This window comes from Propithecus coquereli, unplaced genomic scaffold (assembly GCF_000956105.1).
Source record: "Propithecus coquereli isolate 6110/MARCELLA unplaced genomic scaffold, Pcoq_1.0 Scaffold347, whole genome shotgun sequence".
NCBI classification, from domain to species: domain Eukaryota; kingdom Metazoa; phylum Chordata; class Mammalia; order Primates; family Indriidae; genus Propithecus; species Propithecus coquereli.
The window spans coordinates 696,315-714,399 of record NW_012149141.1 but is presented as its reverse complement, the minus strand read 5'-3'; the positions used below and the strand labels follow the sequence as shown (position 1 = coordinate 714,399).

General features: G+C 42.1%; 1 protein-coding gene across 1 annotated transcript in view; it reads left to right on the top strand.

The window, feature by feature from the left end:
- The window catches only part of SUCLG2 (succinate-CoA ligase, GDP-forming, beta subunit), a 280,046-nt gene extending 262,621 nt beyond the window's left edge, over positions 1 to 17,425 (top strand). Inside the window, exon 12 of the mRNA XM_012651079.1 lies at positions 16,927 to 17,425. Coding sequence (XP_012506533.1) covers positions 16,927 to 17,042 — 116 coding nt within the window. The 3' untranslated portion in view covers positions 17,043 to 17,425. The remainder of the gene's footprint in view (positions 1 to 16,926) is intronic.
- Positions 17,426 to 18,085: the final 660 nt, after the last annotated feature.

The following is an 18,085-nucleotide window of genomic DNA, read 5'->3' as shown; positions in this document are numbered from 1 at the left end:
TAATACTCTGAATGTATCTACTTCATTATTTCTACCTGCTTTATCATTACTTCTCACATTCAAAAAGATCTTCTCACTTTTAAACACCTAGGCCAAAGTCAGCCTTCCTAATCTCTAACTCTCAGTATTTTTTCTCACCCCTCCTAATCCTTCTTTTTAACAATCACTTTGTGTTGTGCTATATTTCATTGCATTATTATCATGTAGATGATTATATACATATATATATATATATATATATTTTTACCATTCAAGGACATTGTTATTTGAACGTGGCAATTTTTTACTGCAAGTGTATGCTGGTAAAAAATACAGTGATTACTGGTACAGTTTAGTGCCACGGCCTTGATTCCATGCTAACATGCCAGCAGTTTTGCCCACCATTACTTCTGCCCCGTCAGTGCAGATGCCAACACAGTATTACTATTACAGTTATTATTACCACCGCCGTTACTATGAAAATAGTTTTTACCGTAAGCACCTCCCTCCCTCCCCCCACCAGTTCTGCAGGCCACACTTTGAGAACCACCGTAGTAGAGAAGCAAAAACAGACACTGTAATGTGAGAACTATCCAGAAGTCCTGCCCACTTCATTTACAAGTTCAGATTACAATAATCAAGCAGCCCCCTGGAGTCAGTGTCTACAGTATCATTTTTGGGACAGCTCAGTTTCCCCAAGCTCTAGGCTGGAGCTGTACTTCCCTGGAAACCTGCTTCGCCTCAAGATAAAGTCCAAGGATATTTTGACCCTGCTTTGTGTCCCCGTCCTTCAGAGTCAAGACTGGAGAACAGCTGCAGCCCGTTTTTCTCTATGTCTGCTTCTTTCTTTATATCTTTTTCTTCTCTCATTCTCTGCCCCTCTCTTTCTCTCTCCTTCCTTGAGACAGTCTGCCTTACAAGCTTAGATCTACACAACACGGATTAGGTAGAAATAATGGTCACAAAGGAAAAATGAAAATAGCAGATGCTCCAGTTGGCAAAGCTTAATATGGACGTTAAAACATATCAATGAATTAAATCTTCTTAGAAGTGTAAATACAACATAACTGATCCCAATAAAAATAATAAAAGCAAAATATTATAATTGGCAAAGCTATAATGAAAAAATTGATCAAAGAGTTAATGAGTGCATCAGGATTGGTATGTTTCTGATTAAAATGTTGGTATCAGCTTGTTTATAGGGTCAAAGTGTCCAGAGACCCCCAGATTGTATAATAAAAGTCAAATCTTCTCCTGTTCTTAAAGTGGGGGCAGGTCTCTATCAGCAAATTGTACTATTGTCTGTCACTCAGAAGTAACTAGAAATGAGAGCATGCTATAGTGGACTCATTCGAGAGAATGAGTGATCTTCCCTGTGCAGAGACCGATAATGATTAGTTATTGGTACCTTTGTACATAGAAAAGATAGTTACCCCAGTTATCCCACTTACAATTTTTTTCAAAATAAAAGAAGCTCTTCTTTTATTTTCACACTATGCTTTGTATTCCAGAAGAATTAAATGATCCCTATAATGCTCAGATGATACACATTGAAATATATTATATAAAATACTGCATCCAAGATTATCCCCTTTATAATCTCTGCTGATTGTATCAGAGGCGTGTCTGAGATACTAGGAGGAAGCTTTGAAAGTCCTAAGTTTGTTAGATGATCAGATTTGCATCTCTTAAGTAAATGTACTTCCAAGGTATGTGCCTGTGGTATTTTAATTAGTTAATTAATGTAGTAATAAATACTATGTGGAGGTCCTTGAGCTTTAGACATTAAGGAGGATAAGCAGAAATGTAAAAAATATCCCAGATAATTAGGAAAATAAAAGAAAAAATTAACAATAAAGACAATATCTATAAAATGGTAACAAGTGTTTGCCATAATAGGACCTGCTTCTGTCTTCATAGCAATAGCCAACCGGGGATCCCAGACAGGCACCAGCCTGGTTTGCTGAATCTTTGGAAACACTGATGACCTCATGACATCTGCTGTATCGTGGGGAATTGATTGTGATGGCTCAAGACAAGCTCAAAGAGGACATTGTCCCCCAAATTTATGTAGGCTAAAAATCTCCATAGTGGCCCTTCTTTGCCACTATCCTCCTTTCACCATTACGGCCCCAGTCCTGTAATAAGCACCTGGGATCTTTATCAAGAGAGAAAAAGTAGGAGAGCTTTTGACATTTCTGGAGTCCTAGCTGGTGTTCTTTTCTTCCTCTCGTGGGAATTGGCATCGTGTGTGATAAATGTCCTGAGATACAGGCTCTCACACTCAGCATGATAGTACCAAGGATACTCACTAATATCCATATGTGTGATTTCTGGGATATTAGCCCCACACCAAGACAAGACCTATCCCAAGATTGTATTGGCCCTGCATGATAAGCAAGGGGAAGATGAAGCATTCTGTTCTAAATGTACTCTTGGCATCGATCATAGGTAACAAAAGGCAGAAATTTGGAGAAGGTATTATCCATAAGGGCCCCATGAAGGGAAATAAGTGCAAACTATGCCTGTCCTCTTTACACTAAGGAAACGCAGACTCCTAAAAGTATGTGTCCCGTAAGCTCAGTGACTGTCGTAGCACTGCTTACTTTCATTGGCATACCCCATTTTTTAAGCTTATTCAGTATTGACTATTATAGTAGATTTAGAGATGTGAGTTAGCAAAGCAGTAGTATAAAAGGAGAATTTCCAAATTGAGCCTAGAAGGATATGTAAGATTTGAATCATTGGAAAGGGAGGAAGAGGGAGTAGAGGATCGGAAGTCGGTTATCAAGTAAGTCATCTTCCATTCCTAAGAGTTGGTACTGGGATCGTAACACAGGTAAAATCTGAAACCAGGACCTGGGTAGATCAGAAGGCTGTCCTGGAGAGAATAGTGGCCTTCTGACAATAGGTTATGGCTGAAAGAACAGAGTGGGAATATAAAGTTAGTAGCCAGCGTCGACGACATAAGGTAGAATCGAAATCCCAGGCAGAATTGCCGTATAGAGGTACAGTGGGGTGGAGGCAAGAGCAGAGAGAAAAGGAGATGAGAGAACAGGGGAGCTAAGGGATTTAAATCTATGGACCTAGAAAACAATGGCATGGTTGATGGGCTTAGGAAAGTCAGAGTCGGAACTCATTAGAGAGCATGGGCAAGGATGACATTAGACTATAGCCATCCCAAGTTTGAGATGAAGCTGCAGTGTATCAGATATTTTGGTTTTGGTTGGTTCTCAGTGCTTCCAATGGAGAAAAAGTTACCAACTACAGGGACTTTTGGGAAATTGCTTTTATATTCCATCTAAATTTTTAATTTGCTTTTCTCTGTGTCAAAACATAAATTCTTCCCCTCCCTTACATTTTTCTACATTTAGTGATAGTTTACACAACCTTACAGTATGACTTGGTTCCTTCTGTTTTTTCTAAACAGAGCAAGTCTTCATTGTCGTCATTGTCTGTGATGACAAAGAAAGACCAAGGGGCAAGAACGTTTTGGACAATTTTAGTGGCAGTTTCTATTTGACCTGACATAGCAGTATGCTCCTTGTTTTAGCTGGTGAACTTCTCAGTGATCTTTATTCATATTAGTATTAAAATTGGTTGACATTCCCAGAACACACACCATTGTCTAGCTAGGGAGAGTAAGATGAGAAAGGATTTTCCATCATCCCAGCACAAAACCAAGTGACACTAAAAATGAGATATGGTAGAAAAATTTTACCAGAGTCTGAATTACAATAGTAAATACCTATTATTGCTAATATTTATTAAGCACTTTCTAAGTTTCAGGCACTCTGCCACATGTTTATAACAGTCGGGACAACTGCAAGCTTTTTAATGACCAAGATGACAGACATTTCAAAAGCCCGATGGCATGTTTTGTTACTAGTATCTGCGTGGCCCCTCTTGTTTGTGACCATTGGAAGCTCTGAGATCCTTGCCGTACATCTCACTAATTTGCAGCCCACATTTTAAAAGACTCTTGTTGCCCACATGGAATGTATTAGAAATGTCCTGATGAGAAAAGTTTTAATCAATCAAATCAGGCTTGATTTAGTGGGATTTTGTGGACAAATCTTTGTTCTCAGCTGTATAATAATTACAAGTTGTTTTACCAGTGGATAAGGAAAGGATTATTCTCCTCTTTGAAAATGGTAACTTTATAATTACATGTATTTACTTGCCTTATCAGAATAGAACTCACCAGCTGAGAAGAAGGATTATTTTTATTTAAAAGACTCTTGGGTGAATTGAACAGCCACATATTTGGGGGAAATTTAGCCTTTGTAGACAATTGTTTCTGGCATGAATAAAGAACAAATTGTCAGGAATGGGCTTTGTTTTTTTTTTTTTCCTCCTTTCTGGAATATATACAAAACTTGGCACAAAAATTACCTAGATGGTTAATTCAGCCCAACCCATAATACTGTGGAGAAATGTACATTTATTGACAGCTTCGTATATTCAGCATACATAGAGTTTCATCCAAAGTTTCGAATTTCTTGCAGGTGGTTTTACAGTTCTATATCAGAATCCACCAGTATCTTAAGAGAATTTTTTTTTTTTTAGAATTCATTTTTCCTTATTTCTGTCCCATTTACATCTGCAGCAGACTTCTGTGTCTCCAATATGCCTGAAGAGGAGTTTGCTTTTTCTCTTAGGTGTTCTTTATGGTTCCAGGTTGAGCTCATAAAAAAGAAATAATAATAAACCTAGATAATTTGTAGTTTGGATCCCATTTCTCTTAGGCAAATCTTCTCTGTTTGATTTTTCTACCCAATACCAAAAGGTTTGTTTCTACAACATAAACCTTTTTTTCTCTTTTGCCAAATAGCTTTAAAAACATGAGTCCTGTCTGTTTTGTTCTCTTCCTTACTGATCTCTCTAATGTTCCCTAAACACTCTCTAAAGTTGTTGGTAATGTAAACATAGTCCGTGTCTTTTACTTTGTTGACAAGGCACCAGCACCTCCTCTTGATGGACACTTCCTTGTCCTCGCTCCTGGAAAGCTGACAAAATTGGAGCCCCAACTAGAGGAACACAAGTCAAGTTTCCTACTTAGCACAGACGTAGTAACATTGCTACGTGATTCTTTGGTCCGCTCAAGGGGGAAAAGAAAGCTACGAATATTAAAGCGTTTAGAAGCAGCCACACAGCTTTCAGCTGTGTCCCTACGCTTGGCGGCCATCTATTGTGCAAGTCTTCAGTTATGCTAGGGCATGAGACCGAGATGAGATGCCTTTTTCTCCAACAAAAAGGCAGCCTCAGTAGATTGACTGTGGCTGACTAGCTTTGAAAAAGTTTTCATTCAGAGTGATGAGACCTAGGTTTGCTGCTGACACCCAGAATAAATGGCAAATAGGGTCCTCTGGCCGATTGGTGGCATGGGCAAAGCAAATGCAGATGCCAGGGTCCGACTCTGTGTCTGACTACGCTCCCTGGCCTCTTTGCGCTTTTCCAGATTTAAGCTTTCTCTCGGGTGCTTGTTTCCAATGTGTTCTCTGTATGGAGTTGAGTTTTCATCTCCTCTTCCTTTCTCAAGCCCTGCCTCCTTGTGAAGCGAGATGGCCTGTTCCCCACCTGCACTGCTGCTCATCTAAGTGTCCTTCCCTTCTCTCCACTTTTCGGTTGTGTTGCTGCTGCCATTGGAAATGAGGCTCCTGATGAAGGGTCCGATGTTCTCCATCAGCACACGCCTGTTTTCCTCCGTATGTCTGGTTCTCGTTGTTTTTTCTCTTCTGGGTCCCCATTTGCTGCATGCTGTGTTCATCACCTTGCTCTCTGCCTCAGTCGTGCCACTCACTTCTTTCCATCCCCTCCTTCCTTCACTGTCCCCCGTGGGCATGTCTTTACTGGCCTGATTTCACTTCATGGTGACATGTGTCGCCTCTCCTGCCTTCAATCGCTAGCATCCTCTCCCCTTTCTCCCCTCTTTCCTCTTGGCATTCATCATCATCACCAACTCAAGCCAAATAAGTCATCCAGTCTCATATCCTGTCTGTTGTCCAACAAGCACTTCCTAATACTTGGCCACACTGAAAATGCGAGACCAAGGCTCATAGGACCTGACCTCTACAGTATTAGTTAGGCTACTTTAAGCTTTTTTAGATCTCATATTTAAATTTCCAGGCAAAATAATCTACTCTGTCTGGCACTTGGAGTTTTCATTTCTCCCCTAGGTAATGGAATTGAAATTTACTCCATGTGGGACGTCTACCACCCTACCCAAGAACAAACCTTGTAACACCCCTTGGGAGAGTTATCATTGTGATTACAGGACTAGGGCTTCTTGAAGGAGATGATCTCTGCATTATTCAGAGTTTTTTGTGTTTTTATGTGTTGAGTTTTTTTGGGAGGTGGGAGTGGGGGAAGTATAATGAACCAAAACTCTCCAACCACCTGGATAAAAAGGAGGTTTATTTTAAGGCTGTAACAGAATTGAACCTAGAAAGCCTCCTGACTCTTTGCTCTAGCTCACCCTCTAGTGCTAGAGGACTTTCTCACTCCTTCATGTTCTTTCTTGGTGCCTTTGCCTTCTGGCCTCTCACAAAGGCCAGTCTGGTCCCTCTTTGTTCCTGTAGGTGGCCGTCCGGTCAGCTTACCTAATAGCCCTCGCTCCTGTGGTCCATAGCCCATCCAACCAGGCCATGTGGTCTGTGAGGGTGCTCAACAGATTCTTCCCCATCTGGGTTCTGGTCCTGGTGAGAAATATAAAAAACTGAGACCAAAGTATCACCTTCATTACTGATAAAGAAAGAAGTCGGAGGACACATTTTACTGTGTGCCAACTGTGAGCTTCCTTACCCTGAACCCCAGAGTTAGGCAGATTCACACACCCAGTCACAGGCACCACCAGACCTGGGTGAGCCTCCCACCCCCGAGGGCGGAACCCCAAGGAGGAGAAGATGACCTGGGCTTACTCTGAGCATTATATCCCTAAAAGGAAGGGCAGAGGAAGGGGCTGGGCTATCCATGCCGACGTTCTCCATTCAAATACTCCATCCGTTCCTTCCACCCCATCCCACCCTGCAGAGCCAGTGAAGAAGTGTTATGCTAATGACCGTCCCTCTGTGTGGAAGGAGACGTCCCCAGTGCACAGCATAGGTCATAGTCTGCCCTAGGAGTGGGCTGTCTTTGGTCAGGTGCCTGCCCCGGTCTCTGGGCAGTGGTCATTCCTTCAAGAACAAGAGCCTGAACTTCTTTCCCTGAGCAGCAGCTGTGGGTGTGGCATTTTAATAAGGAGAGGTTTTAAACCATGGCTGGTACTAGGACTGGCATTTTCTGAGTCCTGCCTTCCAACAACGAATACCACTGTCTGCTCTCTGGGTATTTTCTGAATGACCAGTCAGTTCATTTCTTCCTGCTTCAGTTTCCTCATGTAACATTTGAAATTTGTATTTGATCAGCCGAGAGAGAGAGAGAGAGAGAGAACATTACTATCAGGGAGGAGACATACAGGTAGAGTGGGTCTGTACTATTTTACAGTGGACAGGTGTGTCCTGCTAATAAGACTCTTCCAGAGAGCACTACCTTAAGGCTGACCAGTGGCAGAGCTACCTAAGTGGAAAGACTCCATGAGAATGTTTTAGAACAGGAAACACAAGTAGCTTTCATCTCATGCCACCATCTATTTATTGATAGTGGCTGCCTGAAATTCTGTGCCAAGAAAGATCCCAAGGCTGTGTCCCAGCCCAGTGGAGAAGAGTTCTATGATCACTGTCCACCACCGTGTGGGAAAGGAGACCATGTGGGAAAGCAGAGGGAGGCATCTGAGCCAAAGATTTGCCATTGTTGATTGAAAGAGACCAGAGGTGGAATTCTCTCCCCTAGAAATACAGCTGCCTGCTGCATCAGGACTAGGAAGTGGGGGCTGCAAACTGGAAGGACCTGAGGAGGCAGGCTCTTATCTTCCACCTGGCTTGTATAGAGCAAAGGTCTGCAGACTTTTTCTGTAAAAGGCAAGATTTTAGGCTCTGTGGGCCACATATTCCCTGTAGTGAACGCTCAGCTCTGCCACTGTGGTGCTGAAGCATCCGTAGACACGAGGGAAAGGAATGGACATGGCTATGCCACAATAAATCTTTTTTTTTTAACAAAAACAGGCAATGGAACAGATTTGGCCCACGGGCCATAGTTTGCAGATCCCTGGCGTGGAGAAGAGGCCAGCAGCAAGACCTAGGGTTCTAGAAAATCTTCACATTATCTGTATCTAAATTTCCGTCTGTCCTCAGTTCGGTGATGTCTCAGGAGAGTAATCATTTGGCAGGCAACATTAAGCTCCTAGATTCTAACTTCCTCTCAAGGAAAATATTAGCAATGGGATCTACTCAGCCGTTTCCCCAGAGAAGCACAGAATCCCGTGCAGTGATGCAGTGATGTTACTTCTTAGGCAGCAGTGGTGTTCCAGAATCAGCATTTCAAACAAAAGGTTCATACTGTCAAAATTACCTTTGAAGATTCTTTAAATCACCCATAAATTAGAATATACGTGGATTGAGAGAAAGGAGGAAGATTCAAGGAAGGCATGAAAGGAAAGTCTATGTGCAGATGTTTAAGTGTATAAAACATTGCTCCTTTAAAAGAACTGTTTTATCCGTAGCAGGTGATGGTAGTGAGTACAGAATTGTAAGATGTTCTTGCTTGCCAGGGAGTTTATTCCATTATGGTTTAATATTAAGGCTCCATTAACTTTGGTTTACATTAAAACATATATGTTGTTTTTTTTTTTGAGAGTCAACATAGTTGAGAGCAAAAGCATAAGCACCTAGCTTAAGCCCTCAATAAATACATGTTAGACTTGATCCTAAACCTTGCTTGCATGATCAAAGCACATGCACACCAGTCTCTGAAACACCACAGAGAAGAACCTAGCCACTGGCTTCCTGCCCTGAAGCTGGGGTCTCCTACTGTGATTGTCCGAATAACTATCACATTCACACCCCGGTTGTTGATTTCTTCGTACCCTGGGAGAAGAAATCATTGAGGAAATTAGGTGTGGATATGATACAGGCACACAGGATATCTTATGTCATCTTTAATTTTTATAAAAGATGAGAGATCCAAGGCATTTAAATAAGGTACTCATCCGAGGAGAAATCTAAAGCCTCAAAACTGCAACACCTTTCCCAGGTTTTTCACCTTCTTGAGAAGAGAACCAGGTTGAAAATCTCAGCTTCCTCATTTGTAAAATGGGAATAAAAATATATGACAACATCATAGGACTGTTGTAAGGAACAGATGAGTTTTTAAATCTTGGAACAGTCCCCGGCTCAATAAATGCCAGCTCTCCTTATTATCACCTGAACTCCTGTCGGTAACTCGATGGAGACCATGCGGGCGGACTCTGCTGACTGCCAGGCCAGGTGCTAGTATTTGGTTCACATCACCACATGCAACGAGGGCTGCTGACACAGCAGGAGTTTGGCCTCTGATTCTCAACAAATTATTCCATTTCTAACATACAGTAACAAGACAGAGAAGACGTGATAAATTATCTAATTTTACACGTCACCAGGAAAATGGGCTTTCTCTGATTGTTACTTGAAAGGAGAATAAGGAAGGAGGAGCAAGAGCACAGGGACAGAGAACATTTTAGGAGGAATCTGCTGCTTTATAGGATTTGGCTTATTTCTGCTGATCTCCCCTCTCCTGGGGGATGAGAGAGCCTCCCTTACTTAGAGCAGGGGTTGAAATATTTTAGACTTTCTAGGCCACGCTGTCTGCATCTCAGCAAAGCACAAGCCGCCATCGACGATCTATAAGCTAGTCATTGTGGCTGTGTTCCACAAAAACTTTATTTATGGATGCTGGAATTTAAATTTCATGTAATTTTCATGTATCACAAAATAGCCTTCTGATTTTTTTTTCCAGCTATTTAGAAATGTAAACACTCTTCTTAACTCCCAGGTGGTACATAAAGAGGCAGCGGACTAGATTTGGCCCAAAAGCCACGGTTTGCCTGCCCTGACCTAGGACACTAGACTGAGAATGAGACCTGCAGAGTTAACTGATCATTTGACCCAAGCAAATGATCTAACATCTCTGGGCCAGAGTTTCCTCTAGCAAAATCAAGACGCTTATCCTCTAGGATGCCTAGGATTCTTTCTAGCACTTAAAAGCCGGGCGGCATGGTTATGTGGCTTTGCAGTCAGAGGATCCTGGGTTCTAACCCCGGCTCAGCCTCTGACTTGCTGGGGAATGCTGGGCCAGGTCTTAAGCCTCCAGTCCCTCAGTTGCCTCATCTATAAAATAGGGATTAAAAACGATTTTGACTTTAGGGTTGCTCTGAGGAATAAGTTTCATAATACTTGTGAACCCCTAAAATCATGTATCTAACAAACATTTGTTGTACCTAATATGCACTCAATAAGTGCTATTATGTTCTTTATTAAAAAACCTGCATTTCTATTGAAATAATAATATTAACACATTAACTGCTGGGTGAGTTATATTTAACTCACGCTGGTTTTGAGCCTGGGGCCTCGTGAAGCATATGTAACTCACGCGTCTCTTTACCTTGAGCCACGTGAACTTTCTCAAGTTGCATATAACTTATGCATAGAAAACAATAAAAAAATAACAAATTTTTTGTTAAATTATAAAGGATTATTTTGTTTTTGAAGTTTTTATTCTATTTTCGTAATAAAACGCCATGGCCCAAGGGAAAAAAAAAATTTTTTTTTATGATGTGGCAGTCGGTGTGTTAAAAAGGCAGTTTCTACACACTTCCAGACTAGAAAATGGTTTTCTCTACAGCCCTGGGATAAAAGGCTGGCCTGAGTGGGGGGAGGGGCTTCCCCTTTTGAACAAAACTCTGTCGTGTGTGGCCGTTACCTCTGTCTTCTCTCATGGGTAATGAAAGCAAAGAACAAATTTTGATGAGTTAACCTTGCATCTCTGTTTACAGCTCTCTTACCCCACCCAGTGGCAGGATGTCACTGGTAACACGTGCCCAAGAGGTCAAGAATTTTTAAGATTTTAATAATTATTTTTTTTTATGTGTAATATCCTCTAGCAGTAGAGCAAGATTTCATTTTAAACTCGTTCCCCTTTAATTCTCTTTGTTTTGCCATTTTTAAGGCCTGTAGTGGGTACATAACCATTTAGCTGAGTGGCTCTCAACAAGCAGATATTAAGAAGTGCCTGAAGTTCCACCAGCGTGAGTTGATCAGTTATCTGTACAGGTGGTTATTAAAAGTGTTGTCCTGCAGCCTCATTAAAAAGCAATGCAGCATTTAATAAATATTAGAACATGTCAGTAGCACCATTTAAATATGGGAAAGAGATCAATTTCCTTTGTTAATTCTGTGCACAGGCATAAACACTCTCTTTAGAACACTTAATTCGTGTCAGAGTTTAAAGCAGCTGTGATGGTTTCTATTTAGAAGTAAAGGCAGGGAGAGGGATGGGGAATAGATGTCAGACACTTGGTGAATCAAGAAGAAACTAACCTTAAATACTCAAATAATATCATTAAGAAAAGGAGCAGACAAACTAGCAATCATTCCCAAGGCTCCCTCTATTTCCCTTTTCTTTTTTAATGACCTGGGTTTGGTGGCTGCTGTTTGCCTTTTGTGTGTGTATATGTGTGAAACGGGATCTCGCTGTGTTATTCAGGCTGGTCTTGAACTCCTGGTCTCAGGCGATCCTCCTGCCTCAGCCTCCTGAGTAGCTGGGACTACAGGCATGCGCCACTACGCCTGGCTAGTTGCCGGCTTCCTTTGTAAGCCCCTATCTCTGCATGTCCTCACTTCCCCTTCCAGCTGCTCCTCAACAGGAAGGAGGAAGCAGCAGGTGGTAAGGAACAACCAGGGCGGGGTCCAGGGGAAGCCAGGTAGAGTGCACAGAAGAGATGGAGCCAGAGTCAGACCAGGGGCTGGCGTGTAGGGAATTGCTTGGCAAGTCACTTTCCTTTACTCTCTCTGCCCTGTCCGTATCTGTCTCTTTTCATATGTCTGTTCCTTTCTGGGTCATTTCCCATGACTCTCTTCATTTGTCTCTGGTCTTTCTCCCTCTCTCTCTTTCTCTCCTCTCCCTCTCTCTCCTCCCCCCACCCCCAGTGTGACAGGTTTCCATCTGGTCACAGTGCCTCCACATGTGACCCATTTCTCATCACAGCCCTATGCCTGAGCTTTCTATTTGAATATGAGAATCCCCTTCAAAAACTGCTTAGTTCTGAGCATGCCTGGTATATGCTTAATAATTAAGGCTGTAATTAAAATGTAACCGCAAGTATAATTAAAATTCACTTTAGTGGATCCTAGAATTATGAAGTAATTAGGCATTTTGACACGGCGCCGAAGGATCAGCTGGGAGAAGGGTCGTGTTTTTCTAGGGTACTGCCCCGCTCCCCTTTTTTCTCCCGGCCTTGCCCATTGGTGTCAGCCTCCAGCAGGGCCTCACTGGCTGGGACACCCGGAGCTGCAGGTTCACTCAGGGGCATTGAACACAGCCTGCTGTTCCAGGGCCCTTCCTAAAGAAAGGGGCCACTACCAGAGCCCTTGGAGGACTCGGAGAGGGTTCAGGAAAATCACTCCTTATGGTGCTACGGGCAGTCTGGAGTTTCTGTTTCAACCCTATAAAAACACCTTGTGGGTGTAAGAACACCAAGGTAACTCAAAAAGTGCCCACCTACACCTCTCCTCACCAAGCACACTTTCTGTGTGGGAACGCATCCATAGTCACTCAGCCTGTCAGCAAGTACATTGCTAAGTGACGGGGATATTTGTCAGGCGAGCAAGCCTGATAAAGTGACGCGCATGTTTAGTGGGGACAAGGGAAGCATCAGTAAGCCATCCCAATGGGGCATAATCTGTGTTAAGATACTGGAAGCACAAGTACTCTGAAAGCGCGTTTTACAAGTGCTTTGGGACCTTGGGAGGTGGTGACATGGAAGGCATCCCCAAAGAAATGTCATTTAAACAGATGCCTCATGAACGCATGGATGTCAGCCCAGCAGAGAGGGAGGTCGGCCCAACAGAGCTCTGCATGGATGGCCCAGCACATTTGGACATTCATGAATTTCCACATCAGTTTTTCCACCCCCTTGAGAAAACTGGCACTAAGTTGGGTGCCGAAGAGGATATTAATTAAGGAACTGAATTATTTAGACTACTTGGTTGCAAGGAAATGCAAAAGTTACCTGAATAAAAAAAAAAGATCAAGAGCTCATTTCATCCCAACACATGGAAGGAAATTCAGGTGAAATGGAATAAACAGTTCTCGAGTAGGTAGGAACCATGATAAAACTGGACCCCAGGAAGAGCAGGATCTGAGGTAGAGGAAGACCTCAAAGGCACCACTCTGACACCTGTCTGGAGGTCTTGGGAGCTGTGTGTTGAGATTGGAAGGTGCTCAAAAGAGAAAGGGAAGAGGGAAAAGAGACTCATCCCCGTCTCCGTAGAGGGAGATAAAAATTTACACACTTACCTTTCATTTACCTTCTGGTCCACAGACTGATTTGCTTCTGTTTTAGGCAGAGCTTTTGCTTCCCACTCTGTCGTTACTCCATGAAAGCCAGGCCTACAGATTAATGCCTGAATTCCTTAGCCTGGTAACTAACACCTGCCACTGTCTGATCCCCTGTCCTACTTTTCAACCTCTGGGACCTTGGCTAAAACCTTACCAAATGAATCAAAATGCACACCAAGGTTGTATTAGCGAAATGATAAATCTTTATGTCTGTGTTAGTTATCTAACAGTGTGTAACAAATTACCCCAAAATTTAGCAGCTTAACAAAAGGACCCTTTATTATTTCACAGTTTCTGTGGCCAGGAATCCGGGTGTGGGATCCTCTCTCTCAGGATCCCACAAGGCTGCAGTCAAGATGTCAGCCAGCGCTGCAGACATCTCAGGCTGGGACTGGGGAAGAGTTCACTTCGAAGCTCACACCTGTGGCTGTCGGCAGGATGCCGCTCCTCATGGGTTGCTAGACTGATGGCCTCAGCTCCTCATTGGCTATTGGCCAGAGGCTGCCCTCAGTTCCTTGCCAAGTGGGTTTCTCTATTGGGCAGCTCGTAGCATGGCAGTTTGCCTCGTCCAAGTAAACAAAGGAAGAATCAGAAGGAGCAAGACAGAAGCTACAGGCTTTTGTCAGAATGACATTCCATCATTTTTACCATGTTCTTATTCATTGGAAGCAAGGCACAGGGTCCAGCCCACACTCACTGGGGGAGGATTATACAAGGATTTGAACACCAGCAGGTGGGATTGATTGATTTTTGAGAGCCATTTAGAAGGAAGCTGCCTTCCATAGTATTTACAAAGTCATGTCTTATTCAAAGTATTATAATTATGGGTCCTGAAACAACAGAAATGCTGAAACGTCAAGGACTTAACAGTATAAAAAGTTCTTTCTCATTCACATCAGATCTGAGAGTGTGAGTGGGTGGGATGTTCTGCTCCACACAGTTATTCAGGTGTCCAGGCTGAAGGAGACATTGCCGTTTTCAAAAGGTGCCTTCCAGGTCTGCCCCGCTGGGCAACATTCCAGATGACAGGGAAAACAGGGAGAATGTAAAGGGGTCACGTTGGAGATTCTTACGGCACTTGTTTCTCATCTGTTCACATTCCATAGATGCAAGAGGCCTGGGAAACGTAGTTCCTGGCTGGGCAGCTGTTTCCCAGCAGTAGCACTACCCTGAAGAAGAGGAGCAGGAGTCTCTGGTGCACGGCCGGCCTGGGGTGCCACAGACGCTTTGCCATTTACAAAATGCATTCATACGTCTTCTTTCACCTGCTTCTCATCGCAGCCTGTGCCATCAGCTGCACTGTCCTCATTTTACAAATAGGGAAGCAGACCAGTGTATCTTTAGAACATGCAGGATTTGCAATTACAGAGAATAGTTCAAGTCCCATCTCTGTGGCTTATCACCTCTCTGATCCTGGAAAAGTTATTTAAGTCCTCTGTGCCTCAGTTGCTAATCTGTAAATAGGGATAGTAGAACCAACTTATCTGGTTTTTGTAAAGATTTCATATGCTCCATGTAAGTTACTTACATGGCATACATAGGCACTTAATGGATATTAGTTCTGGGGGAGGTGATGAGGATGATAATATTATATATGGACATAAAGAAGTTGAGGCTCAAAGGAGTCCAATGATTTATTCAAAACTACATAAGGAATATATGGCAGAGCCAGGATGCAAGAGGGGGATTTTAGGTAGCAACTTCCTTACCTTTCAGATTGTCACTTTCCAGAGAGGCCTTTCATCAGCTTCCTGTGCAAAGCAGCAGGAAGTGAGCCTGAAGCCAGAGGCGCAGTGCCAAGGGTCCGCTTCACCACTGCTTTGGGGGACCCAGGGTCCCAGGAGAATCTATGCTGCAACTTCTTTTTGATCCAACTGTTCCCATTCAACCCAGCCTTTGCCTTTTGATATGAACCATGCTGATCAAGCACCTCTTTTTATTTGTACTCTGTGGTAAGGCAAGTTCTCCAAGGCCTATATTTCAAAGTCTTTGTTTATAAATAGGCTCTGTCTTGCTAACTAGTTAAAAACACAGGAAATAATGCAAGATAAGATATTTGATTAGATGCTTAAACTCTATCAGATGTCTCCTATAGGGTTGTTCACTCTTAAAAAGCAGAGAAACAGTTTGCACGTTAAATAGTCCCTGAAGCACACTTTTGGATGAGGTGACTTGGCTGGCAAATACTCCTAAGTCTACCAGGAACAACCAAGAGATGTCATCAGAGACTGCATTGCTCATTTTCAAGGCCCAGCTCTTTCCATCATACAGAGCGAGGAGGAAGAGAAATGGGCATGGTGGATGCTGCAGGAGTCTCCAAAGCAGCATATTTGTGGTCATAGGTGAGCACAGCCTCAGAACTTCAGCTCTCAGATCAGGTCACAGCTCAGACCCCTGCCGTCCGGGAGGTCTTTAAAACGGGTGACTTTCTAGTATGGGCCAAAACCACATTAAATCCTCTTAACTGTGGATTATCAGTAATCATTTCAGTTTCTATCAGTAAAAAAATGTTTAGTTCCCTCTTGGACATCCTCGCTTTCATCTTTTCTAGTTGGACCACAGCTTGAGAAATATCTTATCCCATAATCTTTCCTATCAGTGACATTGATTAGCACCTATATTTGATTCATTTCCTGATGAAAAGCTATAGGCAGATGAGTCTCGTGCGTCCTCATGTATTACTCCAATACAGACAGTCCCCAACTTACAATGGCTTGACTTGATGATTTTTCTACTCTACAATGGTGTGAAGGTGATGTGAATTCTAATACAGAACATCAGTAAATTACACGAGATGTTTGACACTTCATTATAAAATTGGCTTTGTCTTAGATGGTTTTGCCCAACTGTAGGCTAATGTAAGTGTTCTGGTCATGTTTAAGGAAGGCTAGGCTAAGTTGCCATGTTCATTAGGTTCAGCAGGTTAGGTATATGAAATAGATTTTTGACTTAGGATATTTTCAACTTGCGGTTGGTTTATTGGGACATCAGCCCATGGTAAGTCGAGGAGCATCTGTGCTCCATACCTTCCACCACCCTGATGTGTCTTTCTCTTGCTTGTTTTTTCCACAAGACATTTTCTTTCCATTTTATACTCAGACTATTCCATGAAGGGAAAACTCCAGTTTAGAAGATTTTCCTTCTTCAAACTAGTCGAACAGGTGGTTGTTAATCTTTCTTTGAACATAATCTTAAAGGAAGCTCATTTCCATTTTTTTAACTGCCAGAGAAAATACAGGCAGTGTCTTTATAATGGCAGATAACTGAAGTGAAAAGAAGAAAGAAAATAAATTTGTCTTCTGGGTATATCTGTCTCACCAGATCTGGATCATAAAAGGCTGAGACTGTGTCATAATGAAATCGTGTTCGTGTCAGGTGAGACCAAGACATCCCATGATTTCAGGTTGTACAAAAACAAATGTCACAGGGCGCTACCTCCAGTTGCACTCAGTGATTGTTCGTCATTCCCCCTTCTAGGAACCAATGTCCAAGAGGCTCAGAACATACTCAACAACAGCGGACTGCCCATCACTTCCGCTGTCGACCTGGAGGATGCAGCCAGGAAGGCTGTGGCCAGTGTGTCCAAGAAGTGACATCTTCATCCTGATCCCTTGGGGAAGGAAGTCCATTTCTCCATAAGAAGGGATGGTTCTCTCATCACTGTGAAGGAAATGGTTATCTCATTGGGGGGGAAAAGGGAAAGGCATGAACAAGAATCACCGTATGAAAAATCTTAAATCATTTTCTTGAATAAGATGTCTATACAGCCTAAATCTGATGTTACTTAGAGTGAAAATATAAAAATAATGTCCTGTGTTCTCATACTTTTCCATCATGGCAAGCCCGCTCAGTAGGCAGTGTTTTGCTGACCTCACGGAACAGTCAATGTGACTGAATAACGTGTGTATATATAGAATTTGAAATCAGGCCCTGGTTCATTTACAAAAATTTTGGTGAACATCTAATCCTATCTAATAAAACAAATCACAGACCATAAAAAATTCAGATAAGATGACATTTAACATATTAGCTACCAAAAAGGCACAGCTAAGACATTCAAGCAAATAGCTCTTACGCACTGCAGCAGTTTTTATAAGTTTCTAATTCCAGTATATGTTTTACAATGGAAGGTCTGTGTTAATATACCATATGTGTATTTTACCATTTGCCTTAATATCAGATACATTGTTTACCTCACACTAAAAGCCAGAAGCCTTATTTGTGATTTTGGAGTAGAAGTTTCCATTTTAATGTTGAAAGTGAAGAATGTTAATTTTTACAGAAATCTCTGTAATTAAGTCATTTCAAGGTGTGAGACAACACTGAAGATCAAATTGTATTGACTATCAGTATCTCCTCTCCTTTTATCCCACTCCCCATCCCCTGGAATTTATCAGTTTGTGGTAGAAAAATGGAAAAATGTATTTAAATGGAATGTGGCTTTTTATCATAGTGTCCATTTTTGTGGTGGGAAAAAATTTGAATTAGATTTTTGTTTAAATTTTGGTACATTTTTATCTATATACAAATTTAAATAAAATTCTGTTTTGTAATCTCTAAGATTTGTGTGTATTTCCCATTTTAGTCAATTTTATTACCGAAACAATGTTTTTTTGTGAACTAGAATAAAATCTTA